The sequence below is a fragment of the Falco punctatus genome (assembly GCF_963210335.1).
Source record: "Falco punctatus genome assembly, chromosome: 16".
Taxonomy (NCBI): Eukaryota; Metazoa; Chordata; class Aves; order Falconiformes; family Falconidae; genus Falco; species Falco punctatus.
This window is the reverse complement of record NC_137596.1, coordinates 4,087,024-4,111,310: the sequence shown is the minus strand read 5'-3', so window position 1 is coordinate 4,111,310 and position 24,287 is coordinate 4,087,024. Positions and strand designations below refer to the sequence as shown.

General features: G+C 41.3%; 1 protein-coding gene across 20 annotated transcripts in view; it reads left to right on the top strand.

The window, feature by feature from the left end:
- The window catches only part of ZBTB44 (zinc finger and BTB domain containing 44), a 67,578-nt gene that overhangs the window by 24,977 nt on the left and 18,314 nt on the right, over positions 1-24,287 (top strand). For 2 of the 20 annotated variants that reach the window (XR_013924030.1, XR_013924031.1), the window contains exons 4-6: positions 5,309-5,472; positions 7,821-8,121; positions 16,922-18,204. Coding sequence is in view for 9 of the 20 variants with exons in the window: in XM_080366661.1 (XP_080222787.1) it covers positions 5,309-5,472; positions 7,821-8,121; positions 10,249-10,531 (748 nt within the window). In the remaining 11 variants the exon portion in view is untranslated. Of the gene's footprint in view, positions 1-5,308; positions 5,473-7,820; positions 8,122-10,248; positions 16,593-16,921; positions 20,404-24,287 lie in introns of those variants that run through there. The other 18 variants (XM_080366667.1, XM_080366666.1, XR_013924032.1 and 15 more) reach the window with 17 other exon arrangements.

The following is a 24,287-nucleotide window of genomic DNA, read 5'->3' as shown; positions in this document are numbered from 1 at the left end:
TGTTCCTTCATTTCCTGTCTATTTCCAGGCAACACTGGTGAAGAAAGATATTCATGTTTTTACTGTTACTTCATCACTGCTCTTTATTAATGCCAATTTGAAAAAAAAATCTTTACTGTGAAACAGGTGTGGTAGTTGCATGCATGCTAAAGCTGACATAAAGGCACAAAAGCAACAAAATGAGAACAAGTGCCTAGTCTTGGCTTCACCAGAGATTGCTATTGCCGTAAACCACAGAACAGGCAGAGCAGCCTGAAATCTTTTCTCCCAAACTTTCTGCCTGTAGCTTCTTACTAAGATGCTGTGTGTCACTTTACTGTAAATATTTAGCGGTCTTTTTGGCAGAGAAGGCCAAACCAAAATGGGTCTCTTTGGTCAAAGATGTATCGTAGTTCTCACAGACCAAAGCGATGTACCTGCAAGTGGCTTACAAGGGTACACAGAACTGGTTTGACTTCTATTTCTTTGCTTTTGCGCTGTGTCAAGTGTGTGTATAGCTAGCTTTTGCATAGTGTTTTGTTAGACAAGTGGATCTGAGGAAGAAGTGTGAACCTTTGGGAGTTGTTCCAGAAACTGTGTCAAGTGAAACTCCCTATAGAGATAACTATCAAGAGCTGCATTTTCATAGCTCGTAAAACCTTTCCTGACATTTCCGTCTAAAACCTGTCCCATTGCAGGATTAAATCTGGAGGGAAAATAACTGCCTAGATAAGATTTTTTTGTATGACACAGAAGATGTTATCTATCTGCTAACCAACTCAGTATAAAAATAATACCCAGCATTTAGGGTATGAATTGATAGTAGGAGCACATGTTACATTAGAACTAATCCAGGTTTTTAAAGCTATAATTCTAAAGTCAAGTGGCATACATATTTTCAGCAGAGGATTATTTCAGAAATTTCCTATAAAATTGCAGAGCTTTGGTGCAAACTGCACAGAATAATTCGGGATAAATAAAATCCTTTAAACGCACTGAAAATTCCCACTTAAAGGTCTCTTCCATGCAGCAAAGGAAAGAATATTTGCCTTAGTTGATGCCCAAATTTGAAAATAATTAGTCTCAGAGTAACAGAAGCATCAGCAAAATGAACTAGAATTTGCACGTAGTTTATATCACAGTAAGGAATGAACAGATATAGGAATTTATGAGAATTTTGGACTCCAGAACTAAAATTTTCTACCAAGTGATGTACTTTATAAATTCAAGTGAAAGTGCCAAGACTCTGCTTATTCTGTCAATCAATTAAATGTGTAAAATGGTGCTTTCAAGTCCCAAAAAGTTTTCTTTCACAGGCATGTGTGCGTATGCCTGTCAGGATGGGACAGGGCATTCTGATACGCTGTGACAGCCCTTTGAGCACCGAACTTCTAAATTCCCATTTCAAGCACTGGATGGGCACATCAGCAAATAAATACAGCCTGTCATTCTCTGTGTAGCAATTTGGGCACACAGGTTTGGGTGCACAAGAATTCTGAGTAAGATAAAATGTATATCTCTAGCTGAATCAAATGAAGACATGATCAGTGAATCATATGGATGGAGAAAATTTCCCCCACTTTACTTTTGTTTTGTTGTGGTGGTTTTTTTTAAATGCACCTTTAGTTTAAGTCCATGTTGTACATTGCTTTATTAGCAGAAATTCTCAACATGTCAACATGTGAGTGGACAATGCAAGTTTGTAGTGAGAAATGGTTTTTTTTTGGCAAGTATATGTTATATTTCTGTTCATAAAACAAAGCAAAAGACTAGTCCATCTAAAAAAGGTCTTTCAGTATTACATCTTTACCACCATGGAAACAATCATAAATATTTCAAAGTTTAAAACATCTTCTCTCTTCTGTTCCTGTGTTAATAATTAACGTCATTAATTGGTCCTCTTCCATAGTCAGTGTTTCATAAACAGCAGGTCACATGTAATTGTTGTCAGCTTAATAGACACACAGGAATTTGTTAAGTATTAAAACTACTGTTTCACAGTGAAGTCTGATGCATTCTTTCTCTGATATTTCACATTTGGATTGTAATATACTTTTCTGACATAGATCTGTAATTCAGCCTTGGCTGGTTTAACAGTTAGCCTCTGTATCAGTTTGCTGATTTAAAAGGGAGTTGCAAAGACTCAATTATAAAAGAACTCTCTGATCCAATATAATGAGAGCCTCCACTTTTCGAAAATAAGTGTTATTTACAAATAGATAATGTTTCTAGGCTCACTGAGCATTTTGGCATTCACATTTGTCAGAGTGTTGTTCTACACAGTTAAACCTCTTGGTGAAGAGAAGAAAAAAATGCAAGTAGAATATTTTAGCCTTGCAGTGAAAACATTTTAAACCTATCTCTTTGTCTAGCTGTTAGAGAAATTATCTGAGATGTTAGACGAATCTCAACTGTTAAATGCCACATTTAGCACAAATTGCATGCCATTGAGTATATATGGAGAAAAAGAAGCAGGGGAGAGAAAATATGTTTGTGTTTTAAATGTAATTTGTTCATTGTGCTAAGGTGCACGCTTGTGTCGCCAATAGGTATTTCAGCCTGCTTGCAGTGTAAGGATGGAAAAAGACATGCCAGTCACTGGTAGCTGGAGAGCCTCCTGATTGCCATTTGATCTGCTTTAATCAGCCTTTCTCATTGTGAAGCTTTTATGTAGGAAAAACCAAAACTTTATTTTCAATTTCTGCTGGGAAGGTTGTCCCCGTAGCGCTTCTCCTGGCTGTTTCAATTGCAGAGAAGCTGGCACCAGTACAGGCTTTGAGGATGAACTAGCCTGAGAAAGCTGGGAAAAAAAAGGAGGGCTGTGATTCCTAATTTCTGTCCTAGTTTGAGTGTCTCCCTAGGAAGCTCTCGGAGCACAATGCGCTGTTGCCTCCTCACAGTCCCTTAATACAAGAAGGAGGGAGGAAGAACCTGAGAATTGTGTTACCAGAAGCTGAAGTTCTCTATAAAGCAAATGTCGCAGAAAACAAACGCAATACTTATTTGAGCACACTACCTGTGTGTGTCTATGTACATCCAAGAGCAGGAGCTCTGGCTGCCCAGCCTGTTGTCCCTTTTATCAACCCTGCATCGCAGCTGTCGCTTCTGTTGCACGTAGCTGTGAAAATTTTGATTGTGAATTCTCTGATCAGCTGAGCGCAAGGAAACCTTTTCTGAAGGAATGTGCCCCTTAGCCAGACTGCGTGACATTTGTCAAATGCCAGGTGAGGGGCAAGTTGGCCATCCTGGGCCCAGATCCATTTGGCCATTTGATCACTAGGCTGTTATGGCAGCTGAACTTCTATGCCTTACACGTTTTTTGCAATGTTGTTCCTTTTTTTTTTTGATAACAGATCGGTCTGTTGGTCTGTGTTGGTGGAGTTCTCACTGGTAAAGTGGAAAGTGTATGGTCATACCAACTCCAGAGACAAAACTAATGTTTCCATGTCTGAGTAGAGAAAAATCTGTTCTTTATCTAGTGATCTGCTCACAGGGAGGAAGGGGAGCGCCAGGGTTTGTCAGAAATTTGGTTAGACAAATCAGAACCCGTGTTTACAAATACCCTCATTTGTTTCAAGTGAGTCTGATGAGGCCTCAGCTGGCCTTTTTAGACCTATACGCGGCAGGGAACTACACTCTGCCAGGCCCAGGGCATGAGCTGCTAACTTCCCTCTTGGAAATACTCCCTTGAGCAAAGATCAACAAGTATGTCAGCATCTATGTTTTCCACAGCTCTCTAGGACCCTACTGTCTATAAAAAGAATCGAAGGACAATAAAATTTCTTCCTTAGAGCAAATATTCCAGTTGCATGAGAGCAGAAATCCTTCTGGGTTTTTACAGACTTGATTGATACTGAACTCCTGCAGGAAGCTCTTTCATCCTGTGTGTATCGAGGGAGACCTGGTGCTCCCTCACTCTCCAAATAAATTATACAATTGGAACTTTTGCTACTGACACCCATCATTGTACTCTGAATTCAGACACCCAGTTCTCACAGTTGTATTGACATCCATTTCCAGAGGAGATAAAGACAATTAAGGTATTGATTTTAAAGAGATTACCCTAGTTCTTTGCCGTCCTGTGCTGATCTGGTCTGTGGATTTTTGTATGATGTAGGAGAATGTATTTTTGCAAGGTGCACGTTTCATTCCCGTGAACATTAGAAGCCCACAAATTCAGCCGAACCTTGAAACCAATAATCTGGGCTCGAGATGGAAGCAGAGCAGGGAAAGAATTTGTTCAGTCAGGGAGACTTTCTGACTGTGTGCAACAGGAGACATCGTTGTACTTTTTTCTCAATAGATTTCAGACATTACGGTTTAGTAAAACTAAAATTGCATTGTTCTGGCTGTGGAATATTCCGGGTCAGAGCAGTTCCCTGCTGCCAGTGATGTCTGATCTTCTGTCAGGCTGCGAGCAAGCTGAAATATCTATTTCAACAAAAAATATAGACCTTAATGCTCAGGAAAGGGAAACCCCAGGTAAGCACAAACTCCTATTGCTATTATGTTTGTACCAGCAGATTTGTTTTTAGCTTACTATGCCCTTTAGCAAAGCAAGTTCCTTGCCAGAGGACTGGGATTGTAACGCTTAAACAGTTCCCTTAAACAGTTTGCAGCTAGAGGCTGTGGAGAAGCAATTAGTCAGTTTTAAATAAATTACTTGGAAAGTTAAGTCATTCCTTTATTATAGTCTGTGTGCTGTTTTTTAACATAGAATCTTTTTAACAGAGAATAGCTTGAACTATTCTCATAGAGCTGATTGAATCAGACAAGGAGCAAGAATTGATTAATTAGATTAATATTCTAAGCTTAACAATATGTAGTTGTAGATACTAATGTTTGTTCATTGGACTTGGATTGAAATGAAAATGAATGGGCTTTAATTTTGTGTGTAAATATCACTGAAACTGCAAAACACTCCTTTGCTTTCCAATTTGCTCCGTTCTTTAAATTCTGCCTTCAGGGTCTGTTTGCTGATTGTAAGTCATCGATATGCTTGAGAAAATGCCCATGCCTGGAAAATAAAGTTCAGTTTGCAGCTGGTGCTCAGACCTGTTGCCCAAAGAAATGGAAGGCAGAGGTTATCCTCTGGTTTTGTTCAGGTGTGTGAAGTCAGTGGCGATAAGACTTCAGATGCAGGTCAGACGCGTTGCTATAGAGGCAGAGATTTCCAACCTAGATACCGATTTCAACAGAAATGTGAAGCGCTGGTCTGTTTTTTCTTCTCGTACAAATGTGTTCAACGTTCACATTTCCACGGACAAGGCTTCTTAAGTTTTTTTTTTCCTTTAGCTTGCTTGTAAATCAGTGAATTTTTTCTTTGTAGTTTGGAGAACGTTCAGTATCCCTACCAACTCTACATTGCTCCTTCTACCAGCAGCACAGAGAGACCCAGCCCAAATGGTCCAGACAGACCTTTTCAGTGTCCAACCTGCGGGGTCCGGTTCACTCGCATTCAGAACTTAAAACAACACATGCTTATCCACTCAGGTAAGAAACGTTACTGCTTCCAAAAATTGCTCATTTATAGACTCACAGGGTTTTGCTCACTGTGCCGCAAATAAAATAATGCAGTTCTTTTTTAATCACCTGCCAAGTGCTTGAGAACCGATTTCAGAAAGATCGGTTAGAGGTATGGCTCACTGAATGCTTGTTTTGATACATCAGATCTGACTGATAGCTCTGTTCATGGATGATTAGCATTTGTGTGGACTGAAAAAAGATCTGATTGTCTGACACCCATCAGAATAAGTCAGTTTCATGATAAAGGTTTGAGATGAAATAAAGTATACTGGGGTTTTTATTATACTAAAGAAGTGAATGTAGATCAAAGTTCTTCCTCTTACATGTTGTAATTGTCTGCTGTGTTTTAGAGGGGACTTGCAGCCATAAGAAACTATGGTCTATCTAATGTCTTTGCATTGAAGAAAGTTGTATACCTTTCAATCTCAGAGTGTTTGGAGGGATTGCAGGACAACTGGATTGGTTTGATGATCAATTTAGGTACTACAGATATAGTACAGGTAGCAAAAGGTTCATGTGAATGCCTCCTCTGAGTCTTGATCCCCAAATTGGTACATTTATTTCGATTCCTAACCAAGTATGAACTCCTAATGTCTTCGCTGTCGGTGTTCAAGACCTGTCAGCGTTATCTGGCAGTAGTGTTGACATTTGAGCGAATGAAGGGGATATTAAAGGGTTATTGCGCTTTAGCACTGAGCCTCATGGTTTAGCATCTGCTGGATTGAGCTTGACTCAAGCCCGCGCACAGATGCTGTACTGTTCTTGGGCAGAGCAACCTCAAGTGTCAAGATGTAATTTTTTTCCACTGTCAGCAATTATTTGTCAAAACCTTTCAAGCAAAATGACCAGACTATGTTTAGGCCAGCGGTAATAATACATGTTTAATACAAACTTTGTGGGCATATCAGGTGCAAAACTATCCCAGGCTGGTTGCTAAAGTCTTAAATGACAGCAGCCAGACAGGCTTCAGCAAAGCATCTGTGGCCGACCTGTCAACTGGCAACCCCTGGGCAAAGTTGGGAGAGATTTAAATAGCTGTGTTAGAGTAATTAGCACGCAGAAGAAACTCTCAGAACTTGCAGATGTTGAAAGTGTTTTCACATAAGCAAAATGGCTGAAGAGATTTTCCTCGGGCTTATCGGAGGAAGTAGATGCCCTTGGACAGTACGAAAGCATGAAAAGTTTTAGCTCCACGAGACAATATTCTAGTATATTAACTTGCTTTCACATGCTTAACAAGGAGTTTCAGTGTAACCGTAACTACAGCTTTCTCTGTATAAAAGCCCCAATTAAAAGTTCAGCTCCCGCTTTGAATGTAAGGAAAGCAGAGTGAAAGACTGGTGGAATTAACAGCCTGGACTGATGCACATTCAGCCTTTTGAAAAATCCTTTTTTTATTCCTTGACAGCCCTATTATGAATGGAGCTCCATATTCCAGATTCTTGGCCTCCTGTTTGGATTTCCACACTTTCTGGAGTTCAGTCTTTTTATTAAATCTTAACTTTTTGGTGATTCAGTCTATTATGTTGTAATAGTTCTGTTTGGGTGTGATTACATACTCCCAGCCACTGCAACATGTTGCAGAGCTCATATGTTTTAGGGTTTTATTAGTGCCTGTGATAAATGAAAAATGAACGTCTAACAGAATTTCTAAATTAATACAAGAAAAAAATGAGAGGCATGAACCTAAACTGTCTTAGCTGTCTGTCATGCAAAGTTGCTGAAAATTCTTGTATAGAGAGGTTCCCACGCAATATAAAGGCTGCTACTTCACCCTTTTATCACCATTCCTGCTGCATTACAGGGGCATCCTTGTGCACAGGGTCCCCCTGCCAGAACACTTCTCTGAGGCCAAATGCAGCCAGAAAAAAACATTGCAATTAAGGGTAGTCTGATAATTGCATTGTTGGGAACCAGTCTGGCACAAGAATCTCCCGAGATCAAAGGAGTTCAAAGATGGTTTGAGATGACTGCTGCATCAGATAGTTTTTGGCTGTGGCTCAGGACCTTATCCATAGCATAATCCATGGAGGCTCGTGTTCGTTTTGAACTGTGGGGAGGAAGGCGTGCGAGCGTTATGGACAGGTCACATTGTTAGGAAATTTTTTGACAGTTGGGTCTGAGAAAACATAGCTCTCTTCTAATTGTTTCTGCCATTTTAAAGTGAAACGGAGAATTTCTTCCTAAACCAGCGCTTTGCTGTGAGTGGCCACAGCTGCTGTGCTTTCGCTGTTAGGAGTCTGGAAGGATTTTGCCAGTGACCTCTCATTACAAAAGGTGAATGTTTTGGGTTTTTTTTCCTCTCTCTTCCGCAGGCATTAAACCATTTCAGTGTGACCGCTGTGGGAAAAAGTTCACCCGAGCTTACTCGCTAAAGATGCATCGCCTGAAGCACGAAGGTAAACGCTGTTTCCGGTGCCAGATATGTAGTGCCACTTTCACTTCCTTCGGGGAATATAAACACCACATGCGGGTTTCCCGGCATATTATCCGCAAGCCTCGGATTTACGAGTGCAAAACATGTGGCGCCATGTTCACCAACTCTGGAAATTTAATCGTTCACCTGAGGAGCTTGAACCATGAAGCGTCAGAGCTAGCAAACTACTTCCAGAGCAGGTGAGGTGCACAGCAAAAACCTAACAGGGAAACGTGCCTTTTTTTTTTTTTTAATTCCTTTTTTCTTTTTTCTTTTTTTTTTTTTTTTCCTAAATCATCTTTTCCTGCTTTCAGGGCAGCCTGTTGTGCCTCTCATCAGGTTGCCAGCTAATTCCAGTCAAATTCATTCTTGCGCCACTCTCTGTTGTATCTGATCTGTCTTGCAGCGTCTTAAGCTATATAGGAGGGCACTGAAGAATCGAGAGATATGCAGAAGCTGCTTCTGGGCTACTTAATTTCTCTTTTCAGTGCTGTCTGTGGACAGGCTAATAGTGCTAAGTCCTAGCATTCTGTGCTATAGCATCTGTGGAGTTCTGTAAATGATTTGCTATTCAAAATCTCATACATGGCCTGTGCGCTTACATAGGGCATAGCCTTACAACTTCATTTTAAGTACTTGCTTGATGGTGGATGTTGTGGAAAGATTGCATGACTCTATACCTTCTCTTTTTTCATTTTCTAGGTAACGTATTACTAAATTATTAGACTAATAGGGTTTGGACTAGTAAGGGCCAGTTGGACATCTCGTTTATCAGGGCACAAAAGTCTTGGCATATCTCATAAGCACACTTCCCTAAAGACTATTAAAAGGCTTCTGAGGCATCAGACTAGCCTGTATTCTCATACTGAAATAAATGTTTGTAACCATTGGAACTTGAGTTGGAAAAATGTGAGAGCGAATGAGGAAAGAGAAAGATAGATCTCAGCTCTTAAATGTATGGAGAGAGTGCAGCTTGGCGTGTGTCAGTCATCTGTATTCAGCAGTGCAAAAGAAATGTATTGTAAATGTTGTGGCATCTACGATAGCATCCTTGGTGATCTCTAGACATCGTGCTTTTTCCCCTACAAAACATTTCAGCGTTTTGTCCTGTTATCTCGGAAGCGAAGTAGGCTGAAAAAACTACGAAACAAACCAGGAAAGCCAGTCACTGTTTTTTCCAACAGAATATTGTTTAAAAGTACAAGCGCTTCAAATCTGTGGGTTTACACAGTTCTTGTTCTTAGCACTTGTGCCAAAACTAGAGCGAGAACTCTTAAGGGATGATGATGCCATGATTGTGGTAAGCATTTTATTGTCGTCGTCGAATTAAAGTCAGATTGAAGTGTGTGATTTCAGTTGTCCATAGGCCTTCCTTTAGTTTGAATGTACAGACACTAGGTTTAGCCTAGTTGATTGCAAATCTGGATTTGAAGCAGTGAATGCTGCTGTCATGTAAGAAAAGGACTGCTTTAAAGTGCATTAATACAAGGAGGAACCAAAGCATATAAATAAATGTGCATATATGTAACATGTATATACTTGCCTCAAGTACAAACTTACATGTCTGGTGCTGAAAATTTGCCAAGAAACCTTATTTTCTTTATGTCCTTATGCTCTGCAAATACTACTGGAGAGTTCCGTAGATTTCCTCTGGGTGCGCTCAGCCATCATTTGGTAAGAGTAAGTTACAGAGCTGTGGTCCAGAAAGGACTGAAACGGGAAGGAAACGCAATTCCTTTCTTTTCACAGTAGTGAGATACGTGTCAACATCACAGAACACCGCTGTGGTTGGCAGCCTGCGTACGCTTCCAGCAGAACCCTTGCCTCCTTGCCTCATGCTTCTGTTTACAGCCTGTCCCCTCTTAGAGGAGTGCTGCTGCTGTTTCTCGGGTGGATCTTATCTCTGGTGGAAAAGGCCCACATCTTTGCCAGTGCTGAACTCATTTTTGTTTCTGTTTTTAAAGGTTGAGCGCGTGCTTTTTTCAATGGGGTTTTCAGTGCCATATGATGTTCCAGCCATTAACTTTCATTCTCATCCAGGTGATACAATCTAAATAATAAGTTGCTGTGTAGGAAATAATGGATGCAAAGCGATGCGAAATAGCTGCCTTTGAATACATTCTCTGTGTGTTTAAATGAGAACCAGGTTATAGTGCTTAGTGAAGTATGTCGCTGTGATGATCTTGGAGCAATGTGAAATGAGTATCTTTGTTCTCTGTGCAATGCAGTGCGTAGCTTGTGTGATGTTAACTGATACACAGAAACTGATATCGCTAATGTTTGTGTGAGAAATGACATTTCTCTTCTGTCCTTTGCCCCTCTTCTAGTGACTTCCTAGTACCGGACTACTTAAACCAGGAACAAGAAGAGACCCTCGGGCAGTATGAGCTAGGGGAGCATGGCTTTGAAAGCAACTCTTCTGTCCAAATGCCTGTCATTTCACAGGTGTCGTCAACTCAGAATTGTGAAAGCACTTTCCCCTTGGGGTCTCTGGGTGGGTTGGCAGAGAAGGAAGAAGATATGCCAGAGCAGCCAAAGACTAACGCCACTGCTGAGGCAACCGCAGGTGACCCTCCGAAACCGGAGCTGTCATCTATTACTATTGAATAATTCATGGTTTGGTTTCATTTTTGTTCTTTGGAAAGTGCCTGTGTTTGGTCCTGTACATTTTAATTTAATTTTTTTAAACAAAAGTGGGGAGATTTTCCCTTTTTACTTTGTAAGCTATGCTTTAAACAGAAAACTGCAACAGATGTTAGATTATTTTTCATGACTGAATGATCACTTCTGTGAAAATATTTAAGACTGAATGCACAAAAAGATCTTGTCAGAACATCATGGAAGCTGTGATACACTTCTAAAGAAGAACAACTGATTCAGATCACTTTAACTATTTCTTCTTCCACAGTTAGAGCAGCTCATTAAGTTTCTCTTGCTTCTGCAGACCCTCTGGTTAAGGGAAAGAAATCAGAGGAAACCTTTTTAAAATGACAAACAAAAGGATGCATTGGAAATCATTATTGAACAGTTTTGACTAGTTTTGAGTGGATGCTTTAATCTTCTGCATAAAAAAAGAAAAATGACACTTCCTATCTCTGTGCCTGCTGTTTTTCAAAGCGCTTACTGTAACCCTTTTCTTGGAAACAGTAAGCATTTTTGAAACTAACAGTCACAGGCTTTTTAAAAACACGTTGTCCCTTTTCATCTCAGATGAATCAGTTTTGACAAACCAAGAGATGTCATGCCAGGTATTCCTACTTCTTATATTCCAGTCCTTTTAGAAACTGCTTGATCAGGTAGCCTGTCCAGATTTGCCCATCTAAGGTTAGACGTGGAAATACTACGGTCAGGAGAAGTCTGATGGTGCATAATGAATTGAGGATGATAGGAAAGTGTATATCCGTGCAAGCCTGACAAATATCTCATGACTGTATCTTTCTGTAGAAGGGGGACCTTCTACATGAAATGTATGAAAATGAAGGTTTTCCCAAACTGAAATTCTGAAGTCGTGGCTAGATTGTTTGCAGATCTGATCACTTCCCCCTGTCATGTATACTGTATCTTTACTAATCTCCAAAATCTAGCTAGAGGGAGTTTACAGATGGGAAAAAAAATGAGCTCTTTTGTGTGTTATTGCACATTTTTTTGTTTATACATATGCATGTATAGTTTCTGAGATTTTTATTAGTCTGTTTTGGACAAAACGAGCAATTTACTCTCTTTAGAGGCCATCTTTCTAACCCAACAGGGGGTTGTTTACAAAAAACCTATATAGCAATGATGAATTGTTCCTGTTTCAAAACATTTTAAGTCCTTGCCAACTCGGTTTATTAAAGGCCATTACTCCAGCTACATACACAGCTCAAGTAAGCAATAAATTGAAAGATTTGCAATTTCATTTTTCCATATTTAGAAAAAGCTGCAAATTTAGGGTGTGGGATTTTCAGAGCAGTGAGTCTTGTTTTGTCGAGGCTGTTTGGGCTATAGTACTGCTTTGAAACCTGAATCAGGAAATATATTAGGAGGTTTGTGATTTTTCTTACTGCTTCTTAAGTTAACTCTGTGTTTGATGCCAAATGCCTGTCGCCTACAGATGCCATGCTGAGCAAGTAGGTATTACCTGATCTTAGTATTCCAAAGGCATGATATACTCCCTTAGTTTTGAATCTTGGTTGGTTGTTGTTTTTTTTTTTTAAATTGTTGCTTTCTGTCCGGATTTGTTTTAGGCAAATATGAGGAGGAAATGGAGCTAATAGAGAAAGGTTGCTTCTGAAGAAACAGAAGACACAAAAGTCGTATTATATGGCAAGATCAATTTGTATTCAGTTAGCTTAGGCAGCTTTGATACTCTGTAGGTCTGAGTTGTTTCTACTAATAGCCAGCTTCCGTAAGGAAAAAAGTTTATTGCCCTTTGGAAAGAGCTTAAAGGGTTTCAGTGACTTTAAAATTTTTCTCTGCTGTGTTTTAGGTCAATAAACCACATTTTAGTTAGATAGAGCAAAAACATTTGGGATATAAGTCCTTTCCAAGTTGCTGGAATGAAGTTTCTCCGCCAGATCCAAAGGGTGTTTTAGCATCACGCTGCGAAGAAGTTCTCTGCTACAATTCAGTCTTGTATGTCTACCTGTGTAAGTCTTCTTAAAAGGGCTTGAAGGAGAAATTCTTCATTTGGGATGCTGTACTGTGAATTAGTCCAGTGTCTGTTGATGGGCTGAATTTAAAGACCAATTCTCTTCCAGTTCTGATTTCTGCAACTGAGAAGCCAGTGAGACAAGACAAGGTCTTTTGCTGAGCTTTATCCTGAATTATAGGGCTATGAAACTGAACTCACATACATAATTTTCTTTTTTTCTAACAAGTGTTACTCCACCTTGCAGGTATGGGGATCCTTTGTGATTCATGTAGTAAAAAGTACTTCACACAGAAACACATTTCCAGACTGTACGGATGTAATGATCAAAGGTGGTTAGATACAAACGGACGTAATCTTCTGTTGGAATCTGATCATTTTCACCCATTAGATATTTTGCTGAACAGTTTATCAGTGAGAAGTGCAAATACAGAATAGACATATCTGGATATTGGATTTTTAAGGCTTAAAATTTTGTGTCAGAAGGCAAACTGCTTTCTGAATACCAAAGAGAAGGGGAAATAAAAGCTAAGACGACTTTGCAGCTCTAATCTGTTCTTCCTTGAAAAGAAATGAGTATCATTAACTGTTAACATCTTGGTACAAGGCAAGTCATGGGTTTCATTGGTCATCACGCTATGTTACACATTCTCTTTTTAACCCTGCAATCTCTGTGAAACATCTTAATTTAGTTCCCACTTTTCAGTCTGATTCAACTGCAGGAACAATAAGAGTTTTCAGAGGATTTTTTTTGTTGGTTTGTTCGTTTTAGGGTTGGGTTTACTTGTTAGTTCTCCTGTTTGTAATCGTTTCTTGTTAGTATCTCTTTTCTCCATAGAAGTGAACACAGATTAAACACAAATATTGTTTTATTTCTCGTCCCTAACTTGTTGGAAGTGTTCAGTTCTTTGAAACACTGGTGTTCTTCACAGGAGAGATGTAAAAGCATAGGACACCTTAAAACAACCTCTGTTGCTAATATGCTTAGATTCCAAATTGAGCAAGATAGATATCTAACTAAGCTAGAAGAAACTTGCCTTAAAACTACACTTGGGATTAAACCTAAAGTATAAATTTCTTTCAGTACGTTATCAGAGGATTTTGAACTCTGGACTGCATTTTCTTTTTTTCCTCTTTTTTTTTTTTTCTTTTCTGTTTTTTTTCTGGAATTTTTTCTCTCCTGCCCCCACACCCCCGGAAACCCCCATTATTCGGTATGCATTTATGTTTCTGTGTGACAAGGATCACAGAATCACGGAACAGTTGAGACTGGAAGGGACTCTGGAGGTGATCTAGTTAACCCTCATGCTCAAAGCAGAATCAGCGAGAACAGGTTGCTCAGTCAGATTTTGAATATCTGCGAAGATGGAGAGTCCCCAAGTTCTCTAGGAAAGCTGTTCCAGTGTTTGACCACCCTCACTGTTAAAAAGGTTTCGGTATGTTTGCATGGGATTTCTTGTTTTTCACTTTGTGCCCACTGAGAAAGGTCTGGCTCCATCTTCTCTGCCCCCTTCTATCCAGTAGTTTCACAGATGGATAAGATCCTCCTGAGCCTTCCCCAGGCCGAACAGCCCAATCACTCTCAGCCTGTACGGCAGATGTTCTAGTCCCTTTCTCATCTTTGTGGCCCTTACAAGTTGTTTAGAATTTCTTCCAAATAGCTACACGCACAACACATTGCAGCAGTTTCTTTGTCAATGAGTAGTCTCCAAATGAATTCACCAAATGATTTATGTCTTGCTTTTTGCGTATCCTCCTCCCATGCGGCACCAATCTTTGCACTCAGTGGAAAATCCTGTCCTCGCCCATTTATTTTGCAAGCAGAGTGCCTTTACTACCACAGAACTAGCAAGGTTCTGCCGTATGCCAGGGACCCGGATTCTCGGAGTCTGTGTGGGGTCTTTACTCCTTGCATATTGTGTAGAGCAGTACGTCTGATGGGAACAATGGGAGGGGAAGGGATAGGCTTTTTCCTGATTTATCATGGTGTTTTGGGAGAGGGGAGAAGATTCAGAAGCTTTCTATTTCCCTGCAAAAAGTGGAAGAAAAAGAAGTTAGGTTTTCACTGTGCGGGAGTTTTGGCCAGGTTGTAAGGGTTTGTTTTGTTTTTCGATGCAGACACATAGCACAACTCCCCTGGAAATCCATGGGGATACCTACACATTTAGCAGCTTAAGCTCCCCGTAAGAGCTGCTTGTCACTGTTCTTACACCACATTAAAAAAGGTGTGTGTTCCTGACGATTTGTCTGTCTTACTACAGTTTGAGTTCAGTTGTCAGGCTCGCAGATACTATGGTCAAGTCTCTCATACTGAGAGATTAGTAGACTAGGTTATTGAAAATGGTTCTGGGTTCACATGTATCCTGAGTCTAAAAGGTATGAATTTAAACTTTTTTAAAAAGTAATAGCTGCCAATGCAGTAAAATATATTTTATAAGACTATGATCCCTATATGTCCCTTACGGGATAAAATTTTATTGTTTTTAAGCTATGGTTTAAAGTTTTTATATGAGGGCTTCAGTCGCTTCTTGGTTGCTGGCTTTCCCCTCCAGCCCCAGGATGGAAGAGCACTGAGACTATTGCCGGTCTCTCTCTGAGACGAACCATGAAGCATTTTATATGCAAATAGAACGGGAGCTTTGTGCACCCTGCAGGGATGGAGAAAATGCAGATGCAGGAGCACCTGTCACTCCTACATCCATTGCAACTTCCACAACATCAGAATATGGAAAATAGCTAATTTTCATTCAGATCGATTAAGTTCGAGTTTTGCTTATGAGGTGAAACCCAGTTTTGGAGGTTTCTCATCTCCAGTTATGGACATAATAAATTCCATAGCATCTTGATGACAGATAAGAGGGTTCAAGGCCGGACGGTACCTCAGCCACATCAGAGGTCCCTAGCAAATAGAATCGGTTCAAAGTATTGGAGGAAATGTACCATAAAAAACAAATGTGAATTTTTTTAAATGCAACAGTACTTACTGCTCTGGGTTTTTGTTAACTCAACGTGTGCTATCACAGTAATTCAGTGTCCCACAGGTCTCAAATCGGGTTGCACTAAAAAAAAAAATAAAATAAATAGCTGAATCAGTTTCTGGTGCTGCCAGCCTGTGTGGCAACTGTACCTGCAGTCTTCCTGAGGGTTGCTGAAGTCCCCAGAGGAGTGATTTTGTTTAACCATTCGTTTAGCTGATGCATGCTTTTGATATTCTGACCTGTTAGCCCTGGCTACACCAAGTTCTTGGACAGCTTCTTTGCCCTGTTCCTGCAGTGCCTTCACTCTAGGTGCTGCCCTATGGTGAAACCCCAAAGAGGGAAAAGAGTAAGCTGGAGGAAAAAATGTGAATTAAATTATTGTTGGGCTTCTTTGTGCATTTTAGTAACAGTGAAACCCCCTTAACTGTGCCAGTCTCCAGTCACCAGCCGTATATCCAGTCGTCATCTCATCCACAGTACAGCTTCTCTTGTTGATGCTGGCCACAGCTAGATTACTTGGCATGTTTATTGACTTAACAGAATTGTTTTTTGGTTTTGGTTTTGTTTTTTAATGTATACGATGTTTAAATACACTTCACATTTTATATAATACTATCTGGCTATTAGTATTTTTCAGGAACCATAGTTCTTGGTGGCTATATATATTTTTGTGACTTTTTTTGTAAACTAAGTGCCGTTTCAACGTTACAATCATTTTTAGAGTTATTGTAATCAATGTGAATATCATGTTTTTTCAAATCTGTTCTGAGCCTGTAGTGTTTGCTTTGTGATCATATGTGTAATGTATATATTCTGTATAGTTACATTGTATTGAAATACTAGCTTGTTTGATATAAGAACAGTATGTATTGGGTACCTTTTTGCTAGCCTGGTTGTTTAATCTTTAAAAAAAAATGTTCTAAAATACAAAAAAAAAAATTATCTCCAAACTGGTCCCATTATAGGTCAAAATTAAGGGGGCAGAAAAACTAGTTTTGAGTGTCTTTGGATAGAAACATGAAGCTTAAGATTTTTCATTAAAATATTAATGTTTTATGGAGTATATCTTTGCTTTGTGTCGTTATTTAACTATACCAGAGTTGGCTTGTAGTACAAAAGACCAGCTTTGACCTTGCATAAGAAGGTGCTGCTCTCTTGCTAGAGCCACATTCTCTCATAACTTTTGCTTATAATTAGTCTTGAGGTAGTCAAGTACGAGGAGAACTCGCTGTTGCTGAAGCTGTCATTGAGAGGAAGATAGTTTAAAGCACAGCAAGCATTAATAAATGATTGGAGAGGTCACATGAGTAAAGAGTATTACGAATAAAGTACACGTTTCTGTTTAATTTTCCATTGTATATTACATTTCCTTTTGTTAATGTTTTCTTTTAGGCCGTATTCTGCAAAAGCGGTGGGGCCGCCTTTTGAACGGGGTTTTATTGATGGAAAGCCAGCCAAGAACGATCCTAATCAAATTAGTCAAAGCAGAAGATGTTTATAAAGGACAGTAGACAGAGTCACCGTGATTGCAGCTGTGTGAGCTTCAAAATAGTCCTGAAACAGCCTAGAGTCATGGGACTTAAAATACACCTCTGCTGTTTCTGGCAACCCTTGCAATTAAATTAATTTGCCTCCTACAGACCCACCTGTCTGACCGAGCTGGGATGCTGGCTGGATCAACACATAGCTAGGGCACAGGTAGGAAAATGGAAGTTTTGTAACCGCTTGGCTGAAATGATTTGAGCTCTGCCCGGTAGCCTGTGTGAATAACAAGCAGGCTGGCGTGGTTCATATGCTAGCAGTCCAGCGGTGTGCAGCATCTGACACGGGAGTGAAAAGGAAAATGGAAAAGCATGCCGTGGTGCAGAGTAAGCGGCCGCGACGAACCTTGGGTGGCGGGGTTTGAGGAGAGTGTCTAAACTCCCGAGTTCTCAGTTTCCTGAGGACCTCGTGTAGGGGCAGAAGTATTTTAGCAGAAGGGTAATTGGAAGAGGGAACGTATCTGGTGAAGGCTTTGGAGAGAATGAGATGTAAAGGCTCTGCCTCTGTTGGTCTCCTGGAAAAGCAAGAATTTAGCTGCTTTGAAGACAGACAGACCCAGTTAGGAGTACGCAGTGATGCTTAGCAGACTGTTACAGATCTAAAGCCTGTATATGAACATATACTATCACAAAGCTAAGGCACGACTGCTAAAACACATACCTTTGATGGATATCGAGGTTCAGACTTGTGACTGGAGCGGATTTTTCCAAAGCACAATCATATGTTGTAAGTTTAGTATGAAACATCTTTTAGATGTCCGTAACAAAGCACGAGTACACCACTGAAGTTTTTCTGTGGCTTCCTTATAGCGTTGAAGCATTTTATTCCTGACAGTAATGAAGCACTATTTCTTTTGCACAGTGGAGAGCGGCCGAGATGAGATTGAATTCATAGCTACCGAGAATGTAGTAGAGCAGGGAACAGAGTGCTCCCAGGGCTTACTGCACCATTCCTACGTATGTGATATCCTGGTGAAAATGAAGCTGCTAAGAGAAACCTGGCTCGGATTAAGCATAAAGCGCTTTTCACGAGCTGCTTGTGTATGCTGCATCTCCAGAGTACTGAGCGTAACTCTTGTCATCGCCGCTCTTAGAGCAGAGATTGCTGTGAGACCACGAGCGAGCAGAGCAGGGGTAAGTGCGTACATGGTAGAACCTCGGTGACAGCTCGGAGCCGTGTGCTCTTCAGCCCTTCTGAGTTGAGGGATCTGTTAACGCTTTTTTTTTTTTTCAGAGGAGACATGTGCTTTTCGGAGAGCAGATTTACACTTGCTGCTAGTAGCCCCGATTTTCTTAGCTGCTGTTCGCAAATGCTTTAGAAATAGCCTGCAGGCACCCAGAGTGAGACCCAAGTGCTTGAAAACCACTTTAAGGGCTTGAATTAATTGCCTTTGATCGCAAGTTGCCTTTGTCTCGGTCTCAGGGTCTCCCGGTGAATATTAGAGAGCATACGGGGCACCTATCTGTATATCTCGCTTGCACCTTTACCTCTGGTTGTTGAGATTTGAACTCTTCTATCCCACTGCTGAAGTTGATGGCCGCGACACAGGGGAGGTGCTTTGCTCGACTGCCTGTTAATTTGCGTGGCTGCGCTACTATCGCTGACTCGTAGACAGCCCCCTCCCACAATTCACATACAACCGGTTGGATTTACTTGGGAATACATCCGCCGCATCTGCCAGAACTGCATTCCCGGTCTTCCTATGCCTGCATACAGCTAGATCCTGTGTTTTGTAATACATCCTTTAGAAGGTAACAGTTTTTTCTCCCAAAGTACTGCTTGTTCCCCTGTACGCACACGCGTGCACACACTCACAATCTGTATGTGCTCGTTCAGAAGGAATTTTGAACAACGACCATGCAAAAAACATTGACTGACCAACTCCTTCCTTGCTGCTTCCCTACAGAAACAGCTGGCATTGCTGGCTTTTTCGGGGTTAATTCTCTTACGAAACAGGTTACTCGGTTAAACCTCCGGCAAGAACCTGGCTTCGCTCTTCTGTCAGCCCGTACAAACTGCTCTGGAGTTTGGAGTGGAAAGCAGAGGCACGGTTCGCTGCGATCCTGTGCCCATCTCCAAACAAGCTTCTCCTCCACAGGGAGGCAGGACTTGAGGAGAAGATACAAATTGTAAGGAAGCAGAATATTTTCTGATCTCCAGAGGGGTCTGTTTGGAGGTGGCGAGTGCTGATGGTACTTCAGTGTATTTTTCTCTTTTGTTTTTTTCTCTGCGTAGACTCTTGACGCTTTCCAGGCTATTTCTAAGAAAAAGCCCCAATGTCAGCTACAAGCAGCTTGCTGTTAAGTATCAAGAAACATCAAATAAATATGGGCAGCATCCATTTACGCCAAAACAAAGTACAGTCCTTAATTATTTGTTGGCTTAAAGCATTTATGTATGCAGTGCAGTGTAGCTTTCAAACTACCTCGGGCCAAAGATAGCTGTGAGTATGCCCCTGGCATTCCTGCCTCTAGAAAGACAGAAAACTAATGGTAAAGTGGATGAACTGAATTCTTTGGAGGCCGGGGAGAAGCCTCCCAGGTGAGTACACCTCTGAGTCGGAGGGGAATAACCAAAAGGGTTGGGAGGGGAGCAAGGAAACTGTGATGTGTTCGTGGGCTGGTGGAGGTGGTGACTCTTGATTCCAGGATCAGTTTTGTGTGTGTAAGTGACGAAGATGTTTTGACATACACACAAGGAGAAATGATCCCTCAGGGTTTGCTACCACAGCACTGAAGGGTAATGGTCCACTGGCTTCGGAAGAGCAAGGTAAATTACAATCCCAGTCCACTTAAGCATTTATATAGTCTGCGTTTCCAGAAATGTGTTCAAATTGCTCCTGAAGAGCTTACCCATTTTGTGAACTTCATTTTTGCCAGTTGCTGCTCTGACTCAGCGCAGTGTGTTTTACAGCCTGTGTATTAATGGGGTGCACAGAACTGTGTTGGAAGAGTTTATGTGCATAAACAGACCCTTGCACTGTGTAAAACAAAACCAGAGAGAAAAGACACCAAAGCACAGGACTAATAAGCAACAGAGCTCAGAAAAGCAAAACATCTCTCCAGGGTAGGACTTCATCTTCCCACAATTTAAATGAGAAAAATAACAAAAATCCTAACAAAACTTTTTATATAACTTCAGTGTTGCAGTGATCAGTTTCAGGGTTGACGTGACAGCAATTATAAACAACAGTTATGCAACTGCCTTGTTGATTGAATTGAAATTAATACAGAGAAAGAAAAGAGCCAAACAAAAAGAAATGGCTTTGGGTTGACTTTGGTATGTTTTAAATAAATTAGAAAATGCTCAGGTCAGCCTTTTTTTTTTTGAAAGCGAGCGCAAGCTCAGGGTGAAAAATCTCCTTGAAGAACAGACAAAGTGAATTGCTCTAACAAATGCTATTTGTCTTCTAAGGCTTACACCTCCTTTTTTTTTTTTTGGTGTTGTTTTTTTTTTTTTTAACCTGACAGTGAGGTAATTCAATATTTTAATTTTGCTCAATTTCTTTTACTTTAAAAAAAAAACCAAAAACAACTGTTTAACACATTGTATCGTTAAGTTAAAAAACTGTTTAACACATTGAATCGCTGATTCCAGCGTCGGTGATTCACACCATCTGAGGATGCCCACGTACGCGTGTGTGCGTACACATTATTTCCTCCACTCGCCATCTGGCAGGCGTTCGGATGTTTTTGAGTGGAACTGAAGGCAACGTGGCTGCTGCACGTTGCACGGGCAGCGTCTGGTACCTCGGAGAGGAATGCTTCCTTAGCGTGAGCACCATTTGGTAGCGCTTGGATTCACGTAAAGAAAACTCAAGGAAATTTTTAGTCTAGCTGGCTGTAGCGGCAAAGCCCCAGTCCTGCCTGAATTGTACAGTAGTTGCACCCATCTCGTTTGCTGCGAGCTGTCTGACGGAGGCAGGATGTAATTACTGTTCAGTCCCATTAATGCTTTTGCATGGACACGAGCTAACCTCCTGGAATTAATTTGACGTTGTGAAGTAGGTGTATAAAACAATGCCAGGGAGCATCGCTTGTCAAAGAAATACCGTGGCTTTTTCTGTTTCTCCAGGATTTCTCCTGTTGATAGAGGGAATAACGCACCCAGGAAGAAATGGGGGATAGGAGTTAAACCTGTTGTTGCTTTGCTCCTCCTCACCTTTCCCACCCTGAGTAGTAGGAGGCAGAGGAGCCTGGAGCTTGTCGCTTCCAGTGGGAGACGAGGAAGCAGATTTGGGAAGCTCCTACACAAGATGGGTTTGCTACACATCCCACTGACATGTGTGCTAGCGTGAATCATCCAGGGAATTCGCTGCTCTCTCTGCAACAGGTTCAGTGAGCAAAGTGCCAAAGAAAACCTGCAGAATGTAGCACGCTCGCTAGTTGTATGTGCGCGCTCGGCCGCGGTGAGCTTTTGTGCTGCATTCCCTACCAGGTTTGCCACAGGTAGGCAGTGGGCAGGTGGCTTCATCCCCAGCAGCCTTGTTGAGGAAAAAAAGCTGGTCTAGAAGCTGCCTGCCTTCGCTGTTGCGTTTCCAAAGGCCCCTGTTTACACTTGTCTTTCCCGGGCCCGTAACTCAGTGTTGCACATTGCCCTTGGCGTGCTGCTAGGTGACACGAGGAGTGCGGTTCCTGGAGCTATCTCGTTGTCCCTGCTTGCCTTTCCTTTCTTCCATCTGTTGCTGTGGATTCTCAGGTAGCCAGGAAAAAGGGAAAGCTCGCATGGCCTTTGACATCTCTCCAAGCCAGAAATAAAGCACTGGGAGGTTAAATTTTATGTTTTGCTTAGCTTTCCCCTCTGGACACGTGAAAAGAATTACAGGAGCTTGATCTATAGTGTGGCTAGGCAGCTGTGATGGGTGCTTTATTAAAGTCTATAGCAATCAAGCTAACACAAACCAGAGCCTTCCCCTGCAGCTTTATGTAGCCCTTTAAAAAAAGTGATGGATGTTTTGCAGCAGGAGTAGGGGGAAATTAGTAAGTTAGGTTGAACTACACAACAGGATAACCAGAACAATTAATAGCCCTTAATGTGGAATAGCAAGCTCTTGCCTCCTCGAATGTTATATGGTTTGTAATCCAGGGTGGATTGCCTTTAAAGTATGGCTCTCATCAAAAGCGTGGCTAGAAAACCCTCAGCACAATAAAGCTGTTCCATGGAGAGGATCCTTTTCGCTGTCTGGGGTGTCTTACGTAGGTTTTTTTGCTACTGGTTTTGCCCCTCTTTGTCTGAGCACGCTATGGGAGCAGTGCAGCTCTGGGGGAGGGAACCGGCTGCCTTTCTTTTGAGAACTGTTAGCTGAACTCTGGTGGCAGTGGTGCCTTTTTCCCCATCAGTTGCCATTTGTGCAAATCCACTGAATCAGCTGCAGAGCTGGAACTGGGCACGATCTGTTTTTGTCTTTATTGCTAGCGATGATGCCAGAAAGCCTGCAGCTTGAATTCCCATCTCAAAGTGGGTTTGCAGGACCTGTGTTGTGAAAAAGCTTTTCTTTTGTTTGCTGTCCAACACAGAGCTGGATGTTGGGAGAGACAAAGAGTCCTAACGGCACAGAATGCAACTTGCTTGACATACCAGGGCACATTTTCCTCTCCTTCAGCACCTTGGCTATTTTATTCCCTTAATTAACCTGAGACATTCCATTTTCTAGGCACCTGCTAGTAGTCCAGGCAGATACTTACCTGCCTTCTTTCCTAAAGCCAGAGAAGGAGGGATGAAACCTCAGCAGGAACAGGGAAGAATCAAACCACAGCGGGAGGAATCAAAGAGAAAGAGGCAATTCCTGCTGAACAAACGGCACTCTTACCAGGATATAAAAAAAACCAGCCTCCTGGATCTCCTTGCCATGTCAGTCTATGCAGGGGCTACAGGCGTAAGTCTCCATCTCCTCATACAGTAACTTAGTGTTTTATACAATGCTCTGTGCTGTTATGGCTTTCTCTTACACGGGGGCAGCCACATCATTTCAGGGTTTCGTGCATCATGAGACTAGGACAGAAGTGTTCTAGTGCACTTAAAGGCTGAGGTCCTCATGCCCATAATATTTTCTATACAGCTGCATAAAATTCATTCCTATGTTGTCGTCTGTTTTTTTTTTAATCAGGGGTGTCAAGTACATCCTCTTTTGTCATTAAAGCTAACTTTATTCTTAAACTCATGTAGGGAGACAGGGGGAATGATGAAGTGGACTTTTGGTCTTCTAAAAGTGTCTTGGAAATAAAATTAGTGGATTATGGTAATTATCCCCAAAGCAAGAATATAAAACCTGCAAAACTGGAAACTAATTTTCACTGCAACTCTTTAACTTAGAAAGTAACTTTCATTCTGAGTTGGTGGTTCATTTTGAAAAGACAGACTTCTTTTTCTTTTTCTTTTTTTTTTTTTTTTTTTTTTGGACAAAATACCTCTGTTTTTGAAACTGCATCCTGAATATGTCTCCAGGGTTTTTGTTTGGTGGTTTTTGTTTTGGGCTTTTTTTTTTTTTTTTTGCATGTAATTTACCTTTAAAGGTTTTCTTCCTGACTTGGAAGACAAGGTAATTTCAGAGCATTAACATTTTTCACAAAGAGGACGCAGTTCCCTGCAGGACTCTGGCTTAGCCTTTTGGCAGACTCGGGAAGCCAGCACTCCCTGAGAATCACAGAACCATGGAATCATTTAGGTTGGAAAAGACCTTTAAGATCATCAAGTCCAACCGTTAACCCAGCGCTGCCAAGTCCGTTACTTGCATTCAGGTCATGTTTGGGAGTTTGGCTTTGGGGCAGAGGAGGTTTTTGTCACGGTTTTCAAGCCTGGAAAACAAACCATTCATTCCCCTTGTGAAAACCAAAAGAATCTGTGCTGGAAGATGGCAGCCCACCATGAAAGTGCTATCTGCAGCTATCTGCAGCCCTCCTTCAGCTCAGCCTCGTCCAGGATGGAACCATCGCCATAACCATGGAGCAAAATGCTTGCCCTCCCTATTCTCCTTGTAGAAAACCGATCTAATATCATAGAGCAGGAGAGAGGCTGGACTTAGTAAATTGCATTAGCATATTGGCAGAGGTTAGATTCTTGTCCTGGAAAAGTGTCCATAACAAAAGAACCTGTGTGATTGCCCTCGGGTCCAGCAGCCTTGAGTGACAAAAAGCAGATTTTGCAAAGTAAAACCAGTTTCTGCTGTTACCTTTGCAGCCCACAGTCCTTAAACAAAGCAGTTACATCCCTGCATAAA